Source organism: Scophthalmus maximus, chromosome 7, assembly GCF_022379125.1.
Source record: "Scophthalmus maximus strain ysfricsl-2021 chromosome 7, ASM2237912v1, whole genome shotgun sequence".
NCBI classification, from domain to species: Eukaryota; Metazoa; Chordata; class Actinopteri; order Pleuronectiformes; family Scophthalmidae; genus Scophthalmus; species Scophthalmus maximus.
The window spans coordinates 12,112,820-12,134,207 of record NC_061521.1 but is presented as its reverse complement, the minus strand read 5'-3'; the positions used below and the strand labels follow the sequence as shown (position 1 = coordinate 12,134,207).

The following is a 21,388-nucleotide window of genomic DNA, read 5'->3' as shown; positions in this document are numbered from 1 at the left end:
TGAGTTGTGTGGGAGGGGCTACAGGCCCCGAGTTTGGTCTGCGAGGTGGAAACTTCTTTACAACTGAAACGAACAGTCGATTAAATGTAAATGTTACATTAATATACAGCTATTTCTTAAACAGTTTAATCGTTCAAGTCATTTTGAAACAACATTATCAAAAGATTCACTAATTCATTTCTTCTCAATGGATCTAAGATCATTAGTCAACCAATCCATTGTTTTGATAAAAGATTTATTAGATAAATCATCAAGTCATTTAAAGACAAAGCGACAAGCATGTTCTTGTTCCCAATCTTCCAGTTTAATTTTCAGTTTTATATATATCTGCATACTAAACATTGAGGGACTTTCTATGAACGACATATTAAAAACTTCCTGGCATTTTATAGACCAAACAACAAATTCATTAATTGATAAAAAAAAGACATTGGTAAATTAAACAATAATTAAATAATCATTAATTGCAGCCATAGTCAAATGTGCAGATTATTTTCAGTCCTCTTTTGGTTTGAGACAATGCAATGACACCAAACTGGGCTCTGGGATAGTGATGGGCATTTTTTACTTTTGTTATGATTTTGGAGACCAATAATTATTCATGAAAATAATCAGCGTATTGATTTATTATAGGGGGGGGGGCTCAGGTCCTGTTATGAGGTATCAAGATTGTGGTTCTGTTTCATACAAGAGCAAATGCATTGATGTGAACAATAAAGATGACAAAATAGTGAATCAAACCATTAAAACCATGGATTTCTTGTTTTTACTCTACAATACATGCAGTTAACAGACTCGGGAACAAATCTGACAAACTAAGGAATATCTAAAAAGTAACATTCCTATTTTTTTCTAATCTGTGATCAAGGCTATGTGACAACCTCAGGTCAAACCATAAGTTTATAAAAATGAAGGCAGTATACAGTTACTAACTCTGCGCGAATCTAAGACTACACTACAACTAAATAGATATTGAAAAAAATAACCCCAAATTGTAATTGTAAATAAAAACTGCAGCATTTAATAGTTGACATATTTTGAGCGACATGTCTTAACTACACAGCAAAAACTCAAAAGCTGAACCATGGATATGCAACACAACTTTATTGAAACTGTTGAAGCAACATCAATTTACAAACAAGAAAACGGGAGCTCATTGAACATAAAACGCTTTTCTTTTTTTGAATCAAAATGACAGAAAAGAACTGAGAAAGGGAATAAACTCCCAAGGATTGGACCAGCAGTGGCAGGTGCATTTTTTATACAAAAAAATAACTTATGAAATCTTTCAAGTTTACAGGAATATTGTAACACATGGCATGTGTAAATCGATGATTGGATTTACAGCTTACCTTGTGTTTTAGACTTTAAATGATTTTAATATTTCCAAATATCAAAGCAGGCATTACTTTGATTGAAGAAACAGGAAAAATACCACTGATGAAGAAAAAACAAAGAGAACATGAGTGAGCTGGGGCAAATGCATTCTTGAATTCTGAATTTTCTGTGTGGTGAAATTTTAATCAGTCACAGTCATTATGAAAGGCCTTTTTCAGGATCGCATTGCCTGAGTGCTGCCTCTCGACACTCCCCGGGGCCCCTGACCAGCTCCGCGCTTGTAATTCTGCTGGTAACCATCCTGTTGCAACAGGGGGAGAAAACACATTTTAGAAAACTACTCAAACAGACAGCAAAGGTCAAATTAACAAAGCCACTGGGAAGTCGAATGCTGCTCTCTTACTCTCTGATAATTCCCATTCGAGTAATCACGAGGTGTGTTGAACTGGGTCTGTCCATAACCAGAGTTTGGAGTGTTGTTGAAAGGTGGACGATAACCTTCATAACCACCTGGATAAAAACAAGACTTCTATTTTACAATGCCCCTGCAGAGATTTATCATAAGCCCCTTTCAGACAATGGCAATTTTTACAGATGACACTTAAGCATAAAAATCTTGACAGTTATGTTACCAGGTTGTTCTTCTCATTAATGTAGTCTTACTGTACATTATATAAAAAATAAGCACGTGAAATGTCCATTGATCCAGCCAATGAGGCAATTCATAATAACAAAAAAGCAACTAAGAAAAAAACATCCCAGATGACTTTTTCTGTGAAAGGCCTTGACTGAAACTTAAAAAAAGCAATAACTCTATAACATAGATGAAGTGAGCATTGTGACATAATTATTTTATGATTGATCAACTTGTGGCTGCAGATTCTGATTTTACCTCTGAATCCGTTTGATGAGCCTCTGTAGCCGTTGATCATGCCCCTGGCGTTCCGGGGGCCACCACGAGACATGCCTCTGCTGTTGTAGAAGGACTGACCCTGCCTGCCGAAGCCCGGGCCCTGCTGGGGAGGCTGCGGATGGCCTCCTGACTGGTCTTGGGAATGGAAAGCACCAACTACTAGAAAACATGGGATCAATCTCTAGTTAAAATGGAACACATGGTATTTAAATAAATATTTAACTGGAATGTCATACCAGGAAGACAAATGAGGTACAATCAATCCAGTAAGTTAATAAAAAAAACAATACAGGGAAAATCTACCCACCTGTCTGCAGTTGTTCTGCCTGCATGTCCGTCTGCTCCACAGGATGCGGTGACTGGCTACCGAAGGCCTGGGTGTAGCTGTTCTGGTATTGGCTGGCCTGGTTCAAAGCCTCTGTCTCATTAGCTGGTGGGACCGGGGCATTGAGGTTGAACACCTGAGGGTAAACAAGGGCCACATTGTGGTGAAGCCAAAACCCGGAGAAAAGGTCACAGGCTCATTAAGAGAAAAGTACATTGCTCACTATTTCCTGGACATAGATGCATGACTACAAAGCAAAAACGACGAGAGGGCACTTAAGGACTCAACGTGTATATGTAGCGAAAATGGTCATTGTGGTGGTCATCAAGTCATTTTGGAAGTTTGGTAACTTTTCAGTAGGTTTAAATGAACAGTGTCGTCGCAGTCTTACTGTCTGCATGGACTGGAATGGTGCTGCGTTGACGTTGATGCCACTGCTGTGAGGAGTTTTGGAAACGGGCTGGAACACCTGCGTCTGAGAGGCAGGGGGGAGAGCTGTAGAGGGGGGAGGCTGATCGGATGACAAGGACATCGAGGTCTGTGGAAGAGGAAGAGACGATGTAAGCTGCTAGACTGAGAGAGTTGCAGAGTTGTATTAAAAGTTCCAAATATTTAAAAAAAATGATTGCAGGAAATAAAAGTACAAAGTTATAACACATTATGACAGCATATATGCATTTCCCCCTTTTCTCAACTTTCACCATACTAAATTTCAAGTAACACTGGTTGTGACTGTTGATTGTTAATATCAGTATTGTTCAAAAATGTTGTTTCAAAAGCTGAATGTTAAAAAAGAATAGCAGGGCCTGGTTTACCTGGATGGGATCGATAGATTCTGTTGGAGGTCGAGGATCTGGCGTGTGCGAGGTCTGATACATGGGGGGCGGTGTTGGGGAGACGACGGGGACCTGTAAATAAGGAGAGAAGAAAAATACAACATTCTCCATTATAAGATTTCTTACTGGTGTGTACCCTGTCAATAGTGTCTTTTCATGTTTGGTTACTTACTTGCGTGGGCTCAGGTTGGACAGGAACTGTGTTGGGTTGCGATAGCCGGGACTCTGGGTGAACTAAGAAGATTTAAGAATTGCACTTTAATCAACAAGAACTACCACTGTAAGACCTCAAAAAATTACATAACTTTCTCCTGGTCAAACCCACCGGGAGGACACACCATCTGTGTTAAGTCTATGTTCTGAGCAGGTTTCATGGGCTGTGCCGATACAATGGCGGGGTCGACCGGCTGTCCATCAAAATCCAGCATGGAGTCCTGAGAACAGAGATCTGAATCAGCATCATACTAAAACATCTACAGTGAACAGTGATCCCTAGATCTGAATCCCCACCTGCATGAAGTTGTACGTTCCCTGCAGCTGTGCCATTAAGTCCTGCACCACCTGCTTCCTAACCAAGGGGTCGGCAGGAGGCACAGGAGATGCTAAGTTCATGGGGTGGGTCTCCAAGGCAACAGGGGAAGTCGCAGGCTGCACAGGCTGCTGCTGCATGGCATCAACAGCCTGAGAGGGCAAGACAGACAGAACAGGTGAATGATGGCAGTGTAGAAGTTGTTTTAACGACTTTGTTTTGTATGTGCTCCATCCAAACATTCATGTGATAGGAGTGCAATACATACAATCATGCAGATATTGGTCAGGAGCTTCAGTTAATGTTCATGTCAAAGAGAAATCTGAGGCTGCAGTGGACAGATTCACCAAAACTTGGACAGTTGAAGACTGAAGAAAAACGTGGCCTGGTCTGATGCATATGTATTTCTGCTGAGGCTGCAGATGGTTGAGTAATAAGTCCATGGACTCATCCAGCCTTGTGTCACCAGTCCAGGCGTAAGAAATGTTTTCTTGGCAGTCGTTGGTCCCTAAATACTAAATAATAACGATATAAATGCAAAAGCCTAACTGAGCTGACCATGTGCATCTGTTTATGTCCATCTTCTAATGCCTACTTAAAGCATGATGGTGCACCATGTCAGAAATTAAAAGTTGTCTCAGACTATTTTTTTGAACATGACAGTGCCTTCAGTGAACTTTAGCACGGCTTCTCTAGTCACCAGATCTGATCCAGTAGAAAACCTCTGTTCTGTGGAAGAGTGGGAGTGTAAAACAGGCCACACCTCTATGCACACTGACTCTGTTAGTGTTTCTACTGGGCAGTAGATGAGGGTGTAGGTGTGCAGAGTTGTATCTATCTGTTTAACTGATGTGATTCAAAGCTGACTGCTGGCCTGTAATAGTATTTCTGAGTTATGTTAGTGTTGTGCTAGCTGCAGGTGTGTGTATTTACTTGATAGATGCATGTTGTTTATGCTACAACAGCATATCTCTCATAACTGTTTGAATGTTCATTCCAACTCTTGATAATTGTTCATTGTGATCCTGTCACACAATCCCCGTTGATGCAAGGATCAAAGGCACACACACTGCTGTGATCTGGGATCTCATTGCATATGGGTGGTGGTGAATCCTCTCAGATGTGTGGGATCTTCTCTCACTCTCTCCTTCTTGTTTGGATTCTGACAGACACATATGTAGAAACTGTGATGGACTGCATCAAGATTAACAGTCTAAACTCTAGAAAATTTCAACATGGAGCAGAATCCCAAAGGAATATTTCCAACATCTTGTGGAATCAGTACCACGATAAACTGAGGCTGTTTGGAGAGTAAAAGGTGAGTGTAACATCATCCCTCACACTCACTTTTAATGTTGTATGTTTTTGGCAGCCATGAATGAGATGTTAATGACAAATGACAATGTACAACAGAAAACAACTATGTTGACACTATTGAGTCAGTATAAGTAAATTAACAAAAATGAAGTGATAGTTACAGGCTCCAGTGTGAGCATCCATGAAGAAGTCAGTGGTCATTCAGTATAAAAGACATTGGACACCATGGCCCCATCAGCTTTCTGACCATGTGGCTGCCTGCTGCCATCACACTCATGTGATAATCATGTGATCCGAATGTCCCCAAGATTCCAGAAAATTGTCGACCAAATAAACTGACACATACTTATACTCTTTGCATCTCTATGGTTCCTCCCAAAGGCAAAATGCTGAGAAACATGATCCTTCAATCAGTCTAATATGATGCACTGACAAATCGAACCTGAGTAACAGTTTGAACATGAAGAGAAGAAAATGCAGTCGTCAAGCGCCACATGATGGAGCAACTCAGTAATACATGTCTTTCTGGTACAAAGTCCAACCATAAAAGTATTTTAGCGCTTGTTGTTGAACGACACATGATGCCATTTAGTGGCTGCACTTACATTAGTAAAAATATTTCACACAGTCGCATTATCAGCTTGACTCAAAATAACCTGCAGCTGTGATTAAGGAGGGGTGGGTTGTCCCAATAGTTGGAAGGCCAGTGGCCATGTTGAAGTATATATATATATATATATATATATGTGAAGTGAGCAAATAATTAGCAACACATGAAAAAAAGATGTAAAAGTTCAGTCCCAGAAAAACAACAACCTTGCAGCATACCTCTGTTTCCGTGGTCCACTCATCTCCCTGCTCCTTCTCACTTCCACTGTATGTGCCGTCTGGAATGAACTGTCTATTTACAAACTGAAGGGAGAGAAAAAAAAAAGCACATCAGCAGAAAACCCACAATTATGCTCAAGACTTCACTGGTGAAAGGAACATTATTCTCACCTCTGTTGTTTCAACTGCAATGGGCTCAATAAACTCCTCAATTATTTCAGTTTCTGTAAAGAGAACAACAATTTTGAGAATGAGATGCCAATCTCTTTAGGACTTGATTAAATTAGGTTTATTTGGTGAAGAATGACTCAAGAGAAGGCTTAGGACCTGGATCAACAGTCTGCTCTTCTGCTTCTGACGATTCAGCAGCTATTGCTGCTGCTTCTGTTGCTGCTTCTGTTGCTGATGCTGCTGCTGCTGCTGCTGCTGCTGCTGCTGCCGCCGCCGCCACCGCTGCCTCTGGCTCTTCCTCTTCTTCCTCCTCACACACTCCATTTTGATGAGACTGAGACCTGTCAAAGTAACTGCTCAGCAGAACCTGGTCCAAAGTCTCTTTCAGTGCCTTGTCTGGTAGAGGAAAAACATAAATAGTGAAAGCACAAATCCACTCACATAATTTACCGTGTCACATTTATCAAGCTAATATTTTCAATCATGGTTTAGTAATGTGTTTAGCTGCTGTACAAAGATTTCATGATTCTGCTTGCAAAATAGATTTGTACTTTCACAAATAAATATTCAACCAGTGACTGGGATGACAGTTATAATTTTTTTTTACTTTGAGACCATATACAGTTCAGGTACAAATTGCAAAAATAATCACATCCTTTACTTAAATGAAAGAACTAATACTACGCTGCATAGTACTCTGTTACAAGTGAAAGCCCTGCATTGAAAAAGTATGTAAACATCACAAAATGTAGTTAAAAATATTAAAAGTAATAGAACTCAATGTAGATACAAGTTTCCTGTGACTGTTATCATAAATTATATAGATTAGTATTCCTCATGTATAATGTGTGTATGTGTGTGTGTGTAATTGCGTACTGCCTTTATCTTGTGACTGGTTCGATTAAAAATATGCTTCCATAACCAGCAGGACTTGTTTTTAATAGAAAACATTAGAAAAGCCCTTGAACTGGCTCCAGCTTTTCCACTTTTGACTCTCCAGGCAAGACAGGTCAATGTTATTTCCTTCACTGCCACGTGCCAACGAGTCTGCTGCTGCCCGAATAAATATCACCCTGAGTCACCAAGTGAGGCCTCCTTACTGAGGTGAAGAGGTTGGCTTGTGTCACCACACTTAACTGGGTCACCAGTGTCCTAATATGACTCCTGAGATCTGACCAGTGGAACCACAGGCGACAGGGCCACTGGCACCCTGCCCCGCTGCTGAGTCAGGATAAGCCCGAAGCGCTCAGCCCCCGAGCAGAATGCAGCAGTGCGTTTCCCCGCGGCCAGACCGCTGAGAATGCAATACACCAATATGCCCGAGCCCTGATTATTCACATCACAGTCCTGCACACACGCTGCATTAACAAAACACAATGCGCATTCCACATTGAGACTAGTTCATAGCCTACAGTGCCATATGAAGAAAATATTGTATTGAGCTTTTGTCATCTCCAGCTCCCCTGCCTTGGGACCAATCAAAAGTATGTGACAAATTACTTATGGTCGACTTTTGATAATGAGCTCTTTGATAACTGCACCATGTGATAAAATGATCTGCCAACAGTTTTCACCAGCAGCTGAACAGTTTGTGCTGAATTAGGACTTTCCATTCATTTAATCTTGATTTTGCTATAAAGTTGAGTAGGGGTGCAATTAAAAAATATTTTATTTTGCCATTAAATAGCAAAAAAACCAGTACATTTTTGGTTAGTGTTTTGTCCTTCCTATACTCCAAAACCCCAAGCTTACCGACAAGAAAAGTAGTAACCAGTTATTTTTTGAAACCCCTTTCTGAATAACTTGACCTATATGGTGAGCTGATAATCAAAATAGTAAAATTTTTTGTTAAGTGACAAATCAGATTATTGAGGAATCTTGTTAAGCTTATAACTGAGAATAATTAGGCAAAGCAAGATAGTCACTAAAAGTATATACTTGTGTATAAATATATATACATATACAAACACAAAACTACTGCTTGAAACATTTGACTTACATGTTGTTCCAACCACAGCCTTGTCCCTTCCCTCCAGCAGATCCCAGAGGTGCACAGATGCTTCTTCGTACTGGTCGACCAACCTGTGGGTGTAAAGATAAGTTGCATGGATCATCTTGGTTTAAGGAAAGTCTTTTGCAACTCACATTGAGCCAGATATTAATGCCTTAGACTGACCTGACATTTTGATCACGGTCTGGCCCCACTAATTTGTAAAACTCGTCAAAAGCTGCGAGGTCTGCATCCGTCAGCAGTGGTGATCCACCCACTCCCTGCTTCAGGTCCTGTCGCACAGTCTCGTCTCCCAGTCGGTCCAGGATGAACTGCAGCTCCAGAACCGTCTTCAGTCTCCTCTGCTCTGCCTCCTCGCGCTGCAGCTGCTCCCGTCGTGCAGACTTCTTCACCACCTTCTGGATCTAATGACCACATACACAAGTCACGTTTAGCTGCTTCAGAACAAAGGCCACTCTGAGGGAACATTATAAGAAAACCACAGTCAGCCTTACGTCTTGTCCCAGGGCAATGAGAGTCTTCTGCAACTCTCGGGCGAATTCCAAGTTATACGTGATCTCCTGGAATTTGGAGAGCGCCTCCTAAATAAATGAAGAAGTAGACATTTTACACATTGCTAGGTTGTAAAATATTTAAAATTGACAGGACTGTGTGTTTATTTACAGACAGATGCAGGCTTCAGTGTACCCACCAGCTGGTCCTGATTGAGTCGCTCCCCTTTATCCTTCCTGACTTGATAATCGTCCAGTTTGCCCTGTGGAAGACCAATCAAAACAATACATTCAACACATTGAGGGGAGAAAATCTTGCTGCCTCTGAGTAAGAGATGTAGCTATAGTACATGTAGCTATGTAGAAGATCTGGAAGAAATGGCTGTCAAAGGTTCCTTACTTTTTTCTTCTCCATGTTGCGGACCTTCTTGTCGATGACACACAGCACTTGCTTCAGGACTTCTGACTGTCCACCAAGTTGAAAATTGCCCATAAACCCTGGAGCGGATCCCACATCTGGGCTGGCAGACTGCACTGCTCTGTTTGCATTCATCGCTGAGGGCATCTAGAATGTGAAGTATGAAAGGATATGTTTAGACTGCAATAAAGAGGAACTTTACATCTTCGTATTCTGCCTATTGTTTTCCCAGATGAATCACTCATATGATGCATTGATCACATTCTCCAGATACTTTCAGAGAGGCCTTGGCAAACCTGCAGATATTCTCCGGCTGATTATTTAAAGCAGTTGTGTCAGCTCCACCAGAGAATCCAGATTACACGATACAGTGGATAATAATGATCGAGAAAATCAATCAGACGCTCTTCAAGATGACAGCTAATTCCAAAAAATGCCGATGGTTTAGTAAATGTGGCAAGTCGCTGCTTTTCTTGGTCTTACATTGCATTTAACTGAGTTTCTTTATTTATTTATTTTTATAGTATGTTATAAAACAATTGACACCACTCTGTTCTCCTGGAACTAATCCACAGAGTCATCAGCAGATTAATCAGTGACAAAGATGATCCGTTTGTTGCAGCTTTAAAATACATGAACAGTTGCAGCAGATGTCACAGACAGGTCACCTGTGTATTGTCAAAAATTAAAACATGATAGTAATATGATGAGACCAATGACAGGTGTGACTGGGTCGCAGTCCAGACACACTACGGTGTCAGTGTGATCCATGTATAAACGACATATTAGGGTAAGGTGTATATATATATATATATATATATATATACTACTCTCGATCATTAAAGACACCAGACAGACTATTGCCCAAGCGGTTCATCCTGAACTGCCCAACACGATCTAAACAGTGTGAACTGGCGGGAGGACATTTAACTCTGTCTGATCGGTTTATCAATAGATGCTCCCTCTCCAACAGAGCCGTGTGCCCGCCGGGCGGCTCCGTGTCCCGGTGCTGCCCCGGAGGAGCGGCGAGCTCCCGGTGCTCAGTCCACGGCCCTGTCCGCTAGCACACCCCGCTGCCTTAGCATCCTCATGCTGCTAGCTCCGCGCAGCGAGGCGCGCTAGCCGACCGCCGGCCGGGAGCCGAGCTCCCCTCGGCGGCGCGACTCCCGATTCACCCACCTTGATATTTTATATATCCACTGGGGAGCTTGCTAGCGAAATGTACGAGACGGCCGAGTTGTTATTATTGTTGTGTTGCTTTATGTCTCTCTTTCACTCTGGTGTGGGATCCGCCCCGCCGGCCTCACCGACAACTGAGACGGTTCGAAAGACGGAGGAACTCTTTATAAAGGCGGAGGTCCGTTTTTAGCTGTCCACGACATGCCTGACTACATAGAATACAAATCAAACTGTGGAAAACGCATAGTTTTTTATCAAGAACAATATTGCCATGTAAAACACAAACATTTCAATTCAACTGTTGAATCGGTTATCAACGTTGCCGCAATTAACTATTATAAAGTCGGCACTTGTGGTTAGGCGAAATAGTCTACAGCCTCTTGGCAGAAAATCTGCACAATCATTAGCTTTGACTAGGTTTTTCTTTCCCAGTCTCTCTGTGCCTGATATATATACAGTGACTTTCTGCTGCAGGCTCTGCCATGAGTTGGTTCACATCAGTCATCACAATAGTTTTTTAACATATACACCTTCAGAGCCGGGGTAGTGTGAAAGAAAGCACAAACAAACTAATAACAACAAACAAATGAGAAAAAGTTAACAATATCAACTCATGTTACTACAACTAGTTCCAGAAACCATTGCTGTGTGAATCAGCATTGTGATATCAATGCCACTATTCCACTATTTTGTCTTAAAGATCATTTTAAGATGTTTTTGCTGTTGTGAGATTTTTTTTTTTATTAGAGCAAAGTCTGGCATCCACTACCTACATTGACAGAGCGTATTTGGGCACGTTAACTTTAGTAAAACGTTTTATTGCAAGGTTGCAAAACAACAAGTTAACCACTTTGTTAATAGGAGCATTATTTAACCCCTCCATAGTGCTCTGTGTAGCAGATGTGATATTCCCCTTCTGGAGAAATGCAATTCTGTCAAGATAAAGACCGCTGTGAGAGAAAGTTGGCAGTTTGAATCCCCATATTATATTATATATATTTCATCAGCCTGAATTGTAAATTCTTTATGGAAAGCAATGATGCAATTTTGAGAAACAGCTGAGCGGGCAAGAAATTCAAAGTTATAAAGGGTAATCTATTCTGAACCTTTACTTATGTTAATATGAGTATGAAATGATTTACTGTTGTACAGACATAGCTCTCAAAGTATTCTTCCATCTGTCAGTTTTACAAAAATAAACCCAACTGGGTCTCAGGCAATTTCTCTTGACCTGACTACAAATCTGAGGAACTGAGCAGTACACTTTCACTTTTTCTACTAGAAAATAATGTCAATTTATAGATGCCATTCCAATCTTTCCCGTTATGAGAATTCATCAAATAATTGTTTTAAAATAACAATAGGAGCTTGTAGGCACTCCACTAAACTGAGTTTCGGAAATGCAAAAACAAAACTGGCTGCAGAGATCATGCTGCTAATGCTGCTATCAGTGTTGTTTTTGTAACTTACATCAGCAGGTGGCAGTAAAGATCAGAAGTATGCTCAACAACAAAACACTACAAAGAAAAACTGTAGTTGAAGTACAGGCCTTCACCAGTTCTAAACTATGTAGACTTGGCATATCTTTACAATAATGTAACTTACAAATTTACAATTAGAACATTAGATAAATATAGCAATATGACTCTATTAATTTGGGGATTAAACTTTTTCAAATAACACAGTTTTTACGTGTTCAATGTTTTAGTTCACTTTTGACCACAGGTTATAGCAGCATGTAAAGGGAGGTTGACCGACCATTACTCTGAAAAGAATGTGAAACCAGCCTCCTTTTGTTTAGACAAATACAGGAAGCAGTTATCATGGCTGGAGAGGTTTTTGATTGCACTGTTCCACTGAAAGTGTTTTTTTGGGGTTAATACTGATTATGGGAGGATCCCGAGTGCAAGTGAATCTCCCTTTCAACAAGTGACTCATTTCCGCAGCCGGCGGTATTTCAACTAAACAACAACACTGAACGCCAGCCACTCTCTACGGCCATTCTCCGCAGAAGTTCCAGGGTGGTCCCCCATTTGACCTCTGACCTTTACACCTTGACAATGGCAAGCTTAAAATCAACCTCCCGGCTCTTCCGTTTAGCCCCATGTGGTAACATTGAACAATGAAATATTCCTACCTTTGTAGCCGTGAGACATTTCAGGAGGCTTTGAAACAATTATCACTTCACTTCACATTAGAACGGAAGGGGTCTGTTGTGCTGTTGCTGTTCCAGAGTTTGTCCTATCACAGAGCCAACACTATGTCCAGAGTTCCGTTATATCAGGAAATGGGCCCACAAGCCTGTGTCTAAACTCCATGATATGGCCTGAGGATCACCATCTTTGTTTCACTATGTAATTATACATGATCTGTTTACTGGGAAACCTCTAATGATTTAACAACAGCACATCTATACTTTGCTGTTTAGTAGAGGCACTTGTAACTTGTGATATTCTCATTATTTGGTGAATGATGACAGGACGGAGCAGTAGCTGTGTAATAGAATTTAACATTTTTCTTTGTGGTAACACTAATTCCGGCTGCACTAAAATTCCACTCAGCTTTCAACTCCATAATGCTCTCAGTACCAAACAGGCAAAACAGGAAGCTGTGCATGAGTGACACCACTTCCCAAAAGGTTGTCTACATTCTTAACTGTTTGCTGTCCAACTAATAGGCAGGGGTGAATGTCACCCATAACATAATGATTAAATATGTACAATGCTTGTAATAACCCTTTCACCCCTGGGCATTTCTGTTGAAGAGGGGCAATACCTTAATGTCAAGTCTGAAGTAAAACATCTGCTGACATTTGGGAAGTATAAGGACACATAAGAGTTTTTCACCAACAACTCGCTTGCTCGAGTGTTTATGGTGCGCTGTAAGCCTTGTTTCTCCTATCATGCGGAGCCATCTGGAGACGACTTGTCTATCTGTGAAGCCATATGGGGTGCCATCATACAAGGAAGGGTAGGAAGTGAAGAGCAGTGTGCACCAACCTCCCCCCCAAGAAAGCGTCATCTCTGTGGGCTAGTTGCACATCCTCTAGGCTTTTTCTGTCAAATCTACAGGAAGTAGTGGATGACTTGGGCCATATCAGTATTGACTTTCTCTTCTATGGTTTCTCATCTATGCTAAACTTGGGTAGTTTTGATCAAACTCCTCAAACCGTACAGATCCTTGGTTGGGTCCATTATTAAATTATTATTAAATACTGGTTGTACAAACTTTTTTTTTCTGTTGTCTTTTTCTGCTAATATATGACAAGAAATTATATTCAATATGTTGAGCTAATTTCAAACAAAAAATGATTTGCAAGCCTATAGATGTTTTACAAAGAGGCAGTGTAGGAGAGCAGTATGTGATGTGAGATTATAGTCACATTTTAAAAACATTATGTCTAAAAGTGTATTATTGATATTGTCAACAGCAGCTGAGAAAAACTCTAAAACTCTGAATATACTCATCCTCTCAGACACCTTTCTGTAGCTTTTGATCATGTCACACAATCTTCCTCAGCAGACACATTTTGTCATAGTAAAATTGATTTTTTCACATTTACATTTTTTTGTGAACACATTTACTTCTCATCCATGTTGGCTTGAAAGTCGGGACAGAGCAAGATTGTGTGACATGATCAAAAGCTACAGAACAGTGACCGTGGAAATGTGAAGAATTGATTTTGAATCTGTTTTTAAGTCAACACAGAGATGAGGTCCTTAAATTTCTCACGAAAAATTGAAATTGCGAACATCTACATTTCCATGAAAACCAGGAAACCTGTGGTGGAAGAGTGTTATTTGACGGAAAACTCAAGAGAAGCTACTGAGTGGACCTTGAGGAGATTGTTTTGTTAAAGGGGATGTCATTGTTCAAATGGGTGGCATTCTTTTTAGTCAAGCCTAAGAAAGCCACTTGCACTGTGTTGCACAAAGGCACTAAGTGACATTTTTTATTCAGTTGAAGGATTTTGAGTTGTATCTCTGTAAATGTGCTCTGCTGTCTTTGTAGCTGGTACAAAATAGTACCATGTTCACCCCGCTCCTGGTCCTTCTCAGCTTGGTATCTATCCAGACCAACGACTGTCTCGCCCAGGGAGACTTTCAACCTACATTTAGTTTGCCTGCGATCTTCTTCCATTGCATCTGGCCGAGGAGCCGACTCCGGCTGCTGGATTTGAGCCCTGCTTTATCTCCCTGCCCAGTGCAACTGCTGTCTGCGTCCCTCCCTCCTGCAGGCCGCCCTGGGGCACTGGCAGCCGATAAGAAGAAGGGCCCACGGCTGCTCTGGTTTCAAAAGGAAAGGACATGTGTGAGGACACCAGATATATAGAAATATCACTCAATGCTTTTTCTCCCACAACCTAAGATCTTGTTTTGGCATTTTTCATAACATTATTCATCTTCTCTCTCTACCATTTTCTAATTTAGAAGACGTATCTGGTCATCCCAGAGCTCTGTAAAGAATACGATCCTCACAAGGGGAAAAAAATCTAGAACAATCATATATCAAAAACTGTTCAATTTATCCGATATGTATTATATTATTTTATCAGTGCTTGGTAGTGCATTTTCTCGAGAACCGTTAAAAGCCAAATAGGAGCTTCTCCTACATCTCAGAGGGAAACAGAAATGTTTAACTACAACTATCATTCTTAACAGAACATGGTGACCTTGTGTAAATCCTGCAAACTCCATGCAGGGCCATTATTTATTTATCTTTTTAGAAATGTGTAACCATACGAACTGCGTGACACCATGTTGTGCATTACCCACCATTAGGGTCATATCATTGTTTGTTGTATTGTTTTTGTATTATGTTGTATATGCTGGCGTTTATGGCTGCAAGCATGGGTGAAGTGCCCAGGACAAATTTCCCACCTTGTGGGGACAGTAAAGTTAACCTCAATCTCTCAATCTCAATGTAATACAAAATAATACATCATATTTTATAAATTAATTGTGTGTCTTGTAACCTGTATAAAATCAAAGCAAGCAACAATAACTTTCAAATAAACGTAGTTTAGAGTAAGATACAGTATTTCCCTCCAATTAGAAGGTAGGATTAAATCAAGTAGAATAAACTCACATTTGTATACGTACAGTGTATTCAACTATAGCAATGACCTGTCTCACAGGATATTTCTCACAATCTGTCAACCTATTTGTTTGATGGTTTTATGGCCTGATCGAATATAACACACTCAGTGATTTATTAACTATCAGTCACTAGATACAACTTATAAATCCTCTAAACGGGCTTCATATTTAAAAAGGGTTTCTAAATACTCAGTAAGCATATTCCATGTGCCTTTTTCTTGAGGTAAGCAATGAGGCGAGCAGTATCGTTACTTGTCAAAACACAGGGCCTGTGTATCTGTATCATTCCTCTCCCTATCTCGTGTCCCATCGGCCCTGTGGTGAAGCGGAGCGCGTAATGAACTCGCTGGTCTCAGTCACGACGCGCGCGGCTCCGCGGCTGACGCAGCAGACTGCGCGGCGCAAAGCTGTCGCTTTAAGAGCGGTTTCCCCCCATTGTCACAGAGTCGTGAGCAGGAAGAGGGAAACGAAAGCAGAGGGCGAGGGGGCCCGACGTATTTAAACACGATGCCGCCGCCGCCGCCGCACAGTTCGTGCGCAGGAACGCGCACTCAGGCCGGACGCACGGGACGCGCAGAGACCCCCGCCGGCGACCTCCTGCTCACATCGACGGCGGCTCGGTTGTACCGAGCGCGGACATCGCTGCGAGGGCAGCCGCCGCAGGATGATATATGTGAGAGACACGAAGTGCCACCTCGGGTAACTGCCTCAGGAAATGATGACAGTGTCCTCCATCGCCGCGTAGCTGCTCCGAGCGATTTTCCTTTCTCGTCTTGCGGCCATTTGTCCCCTGGACGCGACAGTCTGTCCGTCCCACAGCCGGGCCACAGACCGCGTCTCGCCGGGAGCAGGTGCAGCGCGTCGCGGCGTCGGTCTGCCCGCGGGGCTGACTGCGGACCCGCGAGACTCATCCGGATCCGACTGGACATCGCATTTTCAGAATGGCATCCACCATAGAGAGGAAAACCCTGGAGGCCAACGAGTAAGTAGCGGAGGTGTAAGCTGAAATAATGATGTGTTGTTAAACATCAGTCCTTCAAGGACGCACCAATGTGACGAGCAGACTGTCCCGCGTAGGAAGAACCCGCAGATGGCCGGTGGCATGAGGGTCAGGGGTCACATGCCGTCAGGCGTGAAATATTAAACACGAGAGATTGTTCATTGGTGTATTAAAAAAAATCTATTAAAAAAAGTGTAGTACAAATGTTATTGGCAAGGAAAAGTTTAGTGTAGGCCAGGGAAGTGAGCTAAAGGTGAGTTGTCCAAGTCCAAATGACTTTACATCTTAATTGGTCAATGACGTTGAAGGCGTCACATTTAATAATGTGGGTCACCTTCCTTTGTTTAAGAAGCCTTAACGCCTCGTCTGCTGCGGGAAATCAAACAGTATCCAATGGCTCCCTCAGGTGGACAGCATCACATCACAATTGTTTTCTAGTAACGTAAGATCCTAAATAGTTAAATACATAGATTAAAAAAAACAACATTTGCATAGCACATTTCATACAAATATGTGCAGCAACACTATATGTGAGATATGAGAAATAGTCGTAAATAGACAGACAGTCTACAGGAAACAGCTGGCCAGCTGGACAATAAGACCAACAAATGTCACTGCAGGATCATTATAGAAATCAGGGTCATTTCTCTGTAATGTATACGATCTCAAAATATGAACTCTTTCAATAACTATCAACAGGGTAAGAACACAAATATTGTGTCAGTTAGCAGGCTAGCGGACTGTCAGAAAATCAATAGGCAACCATAGTAGGAGATGAATTGCCAACGTCAAATTTTTTAAAGTGTTGGTTGGAAAGAAACAAACAGAATGGTGACGTCATCCTGGGCTAAATATAATGTCATTATTTTGACATTTTATTCATCAAATAATTAATGGAGTGATTAAAATTTTTGGAATAATTACTGGAATATTTGATTTAAATAACCACTTGTCTTTCCTCTGTAGGGAGCCGGTGGATGAGGTCCTGCAGATGCCCCCCTCTCTGCTGACATGCGGCGGGTGTCAGCAGAGCATCGGGGACCGGTTCTTCCTCAAGGCCATAGAGCAGTACTGGCATGAGGACTGTCTGAGCTGCGACCTGTGTGGCTGTCGGCTGGGGGAGGTGGGCCGTCGACTCTACTACAAGCTCGGAAGAAAACTATGCCGGAGAGACTACCTCAGGTTGGTCCGGTGGTCAGTGTAATGTGGTAACATCATGACTCAATTAAGCCATTTGTTTCATCACAAGACATCGGTTAACTGTCCAGCGTCATCAGAATGTCAAAGGATAAGCAGAGCAATACAGTAAAAAAAAAAAGAATCAATGGTCCATCTTTGTTGCACAGGGTGAGTGGACAAGAGCTATAGCATATTTATTGTGACACTGTCCTGCAGCAGTAATAACACAGTAGAGAACCAAATGTGTATTAATCCGCAGCTGAAAATAGTCCCCAACAAAACCATCATCTACTCCTGTTTGAAACTTTAAGATTCTGACCAGTTTTTAATAAAAAAAACTGCTCTTTCTTTACTGGGAACCATTGGTGCCACAGAAAGGGTAGAGAAGTTGGAATAGACGGACTAACACATTCTTGGTTTTGGTCTTTTGATGGGATTTGTGGACAATGAATACATCGGGACTATTGCCAGACCTATCCTTGAAAGAAGTGTAGAAGAAGTGTAAAAAAAGTATCATAATCTCTCGCATATATTCTTTTAACACACTTCAGTTTATCACAGGGTTAGCTGGTTAACAAGTGAATGCACTTTTCATACTTAGAGGGAGAAACAGTTTTTATCTAGATGTTTTTTTCCTTCTTGTTGGAAATGTTTAGTTTGTATTAAGTTGGAAGATGGCAGATGAGCAGTGGGGATTCAGAAGAAAGAGTTATGCTGTAATTTGATTTGAGGAGCGCGTTTTGTTTGTTCGTTGGATAACCAATTAGATACCTCGAACCACTTTTGCCGAATTTCAGCTCCCCAGTATTTTATTTGAAACCTTAGAGATCTTGTGACTGATTCATGTTATTACGGGTGAGCGGATGTTTTTTCCTCTTCCTCTCAGTAACATGGTGACATCCTCTCTTCGTCTCAGGCTCTTCGGTCAGGACGGTCTGTGTGCTTCCTGTGAGAAGAGGATCCGAGCATTCGAAATGACAATGCGCGTGCGGGACAAGGTTTACCACCTGGAGTGCTTCAAGTGTGCCGCCTGCCAGAAACACTTCTGTGTGGGTGACCGCTACCTGCTCATCAACTCAGACATTGTGTGCGAGCAGGACATCTTTGAGTGGACCAAACTCAACAATAGCATTGTGTAGGAGGGTCTCTTGCTCAACATGTGGCTTTGCCTTTCCCCACTGGCTTTAAAGGGAAGAATTCACTTTTTGTAGCCTGCGCAGGCTTTATCATGCATCTGACATTCATATGGAATCATTTGATCTCAGAAAGGAGAGGCTACATCTCTGCATTGTTTCCTGCTGGAGATTGCACCAGCAATAACAGAGAATATGTCTTCTAAAACGTCATCTTAAATGCAAAATAATAAATAAAACATGCAATAATAATCGTCTGTAATACACACTGGACTTTTGTAAATCAAGCAATGAACAAAGGCAAAATTCTTTGTGAAGTTTCTTGCACTGTCAAGCACTGTCACATCACCTCAGTCTGGCCAGACACACAGAATGAGAATTTCAGTAACGTACTAAATTGGTATCAATTATTGCCTAAATAAGAATAAATATAATACAAAAAAATGCTTCATTGAAACCAAAACTATTGATCCGTTATAAAATGTAATTCTCTATGTATGTTCAATTATAAGATATATTTGGCTAACCTGTTGCACTGACTGAAACAGTGTGTTATATTGGCAGTAAATTGGAAATAATAATTAAAAGTATACTAATTTATCTATTTTATATCAATATAATACTACACTGTTCTCTCGTGGAAACCTGCCAAAGAAACCATAGACTTTATTCTTTATAAGGTAATTATAGACCTGTAAAACAAAGCGTTACCAGATTTTTACATTATTAATGGAATGAAATATTCATTTTGAAAAGTCCAGATCAGAATGATTGTACTGTTTTGCAAGGTTGAACTGGTGACGCCCTCTAGTGATCGAGGGGACACATGCAATATTCATTTTATTGACATTTGACATGTTTCCTGTGTCTCTTTTGTAATTGTTAAAAACTCTCTGGACATGCACCCATGGCTTTTTACATATTTACTTGTCAATTTATTAAATAAACTACAATTTAGGAAAACACTGAAGTGTCTTCCTGGGCGTCAAAGAGACATTTAAGGGACATATACATACGGAACTTTTTTAAAGAAATAATAATAAGGGAGTGTACTTAACAAATGAACAGAACTGAAGTTGGTTTTATATGTATATTTACCAGACTTAATAAAGAACACTACAGAGCCAACCCTTGGATAAAAACGTTCTTCGCTGAGCATGAACAAAGGACACATTTCCTTAGTCCACTAAGAGCAATGCTCAAGTAATCAACATGATTCGTCACAAATGTTGACATGTTGTTACCCAATCCCACAGCAAACACAAAATTACATTTTACAAAGTAGATTTTAGTATATCAATAATGTAAAAATGACTAGAGTGGGTTCAGTTATGTCAGTACGCATAATAAATCCATTTGCTTTGACTGAAAACCAAATCGGTGCTCGTTTTAATTGTGTTTTTAAGCCTTTGAAAAAAAACAAAATGGGGTCAAACGCTCATTAAAATGTTAAATTCAAATGCAGTCAAGGCTAAAACAACAGTATTCTGAATTAGTACACATATGTTCTCATGACTAATGGATGCGCTCACTGTCGTCAAGGGGTCTCAAATTAGCTAAATAGCTTTTATTCTTAGGCTTGTCGGTAAAATTGAGGATTTTTAGCCGTTATATAAACATGGTGCCCGTTCTTTGCCACAGTTTTCAGCCACAAGAGGTCACTTCAGGACCTATGAATGTGAATGACAGCTCAAGTCAGGTATGAGGTATTCTGCACACAACAAACAAGGAGAGCTGGCTGGGTAAGATACTGATCTTTGCAAGTCTGTTATGGAACTCGGGTTTTTCTCATAATAAACTTTCCCAGCAGCAAAAAGGAGAGAGTGAATCTTAGACAGATAAACAGAGTTAATTTATGTTAATGAAGTCATGATGTTTTAAGCTCTAAAATTCAGGGTTTTTTTCTCTTGCTCCTCTTTACTTCATGTCTGCCAGTAGTCAACTCACTCTGGACCTGTTTATATACAGTCACAAGGTGTGTTTTCGTCCAGTGCCACCCCACACCCTCCTGCCATCCCCACTTATCTTTACAGGCATAACATCAATAGTTGAATCCATGGGCTGCCCTCGTGTGTGAGTTCAGGAATGAAGTTGCCTGACCTCACTGAATTAGAGGGGGAGACAAACAGCCTCAACTGACATTTAAAAGCAGTTTGAAAAAATGTGAACGGGAAACAATTTGCAGACAAAAGAGAAAGAATAGGGTGGAGGAGGGTAAAGGGGGAAGGCAGAGCACAGAAGCTCCAGGATGATGTCTTTAGCTGGCTCTGACTGACGTTTATTCAAATACAAGGGAGGAATGAAGGAACAGAGTCAAAAAAACCCACCCAGGCTGACATGACGCGCTTGCTGAAAGACATACTAATGGGGAAACTAATGAGTTTTCCCACAATAGAGATGGGAATACACTGTATAGACTCACAGAGGGATACTGGGCCTGCGCTCATTTGGAGGTCCCGCAGATTGAAGAATCCTCGGTGTGGCATTAAGCAATGCTCGAGGAATGACTGTGTAGAGAAAAAAATCTACTACGTGGTGGTCTCAACAACAAATCAGCTCCATGTTGAACAGCGGGCCTAATATGTGCTGGATAAATAACATGTTAGTGTCATAAACAAAAT

General features: G+C 41.1%; 2 protein-coding genes and 1 long non-coding RNA gene across 5 annotated transcripts in view; 2 read left to right on the top strand and 1 right to left on the bottom strand.

Moving 5' to 3' along the window:
• Positions 1–1,089: 1,089 nt before the first annotated feature.
• Positions 1,090–21,388, bottom strand: part of caprin1b (cell cycle associated protein 1b) — a 64,113-nt gene continuing 43,814 nt past the window's right edge. Inside the window, exons 3-20 of one of the 3 annotated variants that reach the window (XM_047333596.1) lie at positions 14,469–14,637; positions 9,160–9,324; positions 8,960–9,022; positions 8,763–8,849; positions 8,434–8,672; positions 8,257–8,339; positions 6,414–6,653; positions 6,258–6,310; positions 6,087–6,170; positions 3,923–4,093; positions 3,738–3,846; positions 3,585–3,646; positions 3,392–3,484; positions 2,968–3,114; positions 2,559–2,712; positions 2,231–2,410; positions 1,742–1,848; positions 1,090–1,639 (exon numbers count right to left, since the gene is read on the bottom strand). In XM_047333596.1, the coding sequence (XP_047189552.1) occupies positions 1,553–1,639; positions 1,742–1,848; positions 2,231–2,410; positions 2,559–2,712; positions 2,968–3,114; positions 3,392–3,484; positions 3,585–3,646; positions 3,738–3,846; positions 3,923–4,093; positions 6,087–6,170; positions 6,258–6,310; positions 6,414–6,653; positions 8,257–8,339; positions 8,434–8,672; positions 8,763–8,849; positions 8,960–9,022; positions 9,160–9,324; positions 14,469–14,637 (2,293 nt within the window). In that variant the 3' untranslated portion in view covers positions 1,090–1,552. Of the gene's footprint in view, positions 1,640–1,741; positions 1,849–2,230; positions 2,411–2,558; positions 2,713–2,967; positions 3,115–3,391; positions 3,485–3,584; positions 3,647–3,737; positions 3,847–3,922; positions 4,094–6,086; positions 6,171–6,257; positions 6,311–6,413; positions 6,654–8,256; positions 8,340–8,433; positions 8,673–8,762; positions 8,850–8,959; positions 9,023–9,159; positions 9,325–10,356; positions 10,515–14,468; positions 14,638–21,388 lie in introns of those variants that run through there. The other 2 variants (XM_047333597.1, XM_047333598.1) reach the window with 2 other exon arrangements.
• On the top strand, positions 4,984–9,378 carry LOC118314822. Its single transcript, XR_004794726.2, has 2 exons — positions 4,984–5,259; positions 8,294–9,378. It is a non-coding gene; the product is annotated as an uncharacterized LOC118314822 (long non-coding RNA).
• On the top strand, positions 15,825–19,732 carry lmo2 (LIM domain only 2 (rhombotin-like 1)). The gene is made up of 3 exons (XM_035641515.2): positions 15,825–16,437; positions 17,422–17,637; positions 18,551–19,732. Exons 1-3 carry the CDS (start codon positions 16,397–16,399, stop codon positions 18,771–18,773), a joined length of 480 nt encoding a protein of 159 aa, XP_035497408.1. The 5' UTR covers positions 15,825–16,396; the 3' UTR covers positions 18,774–19,732.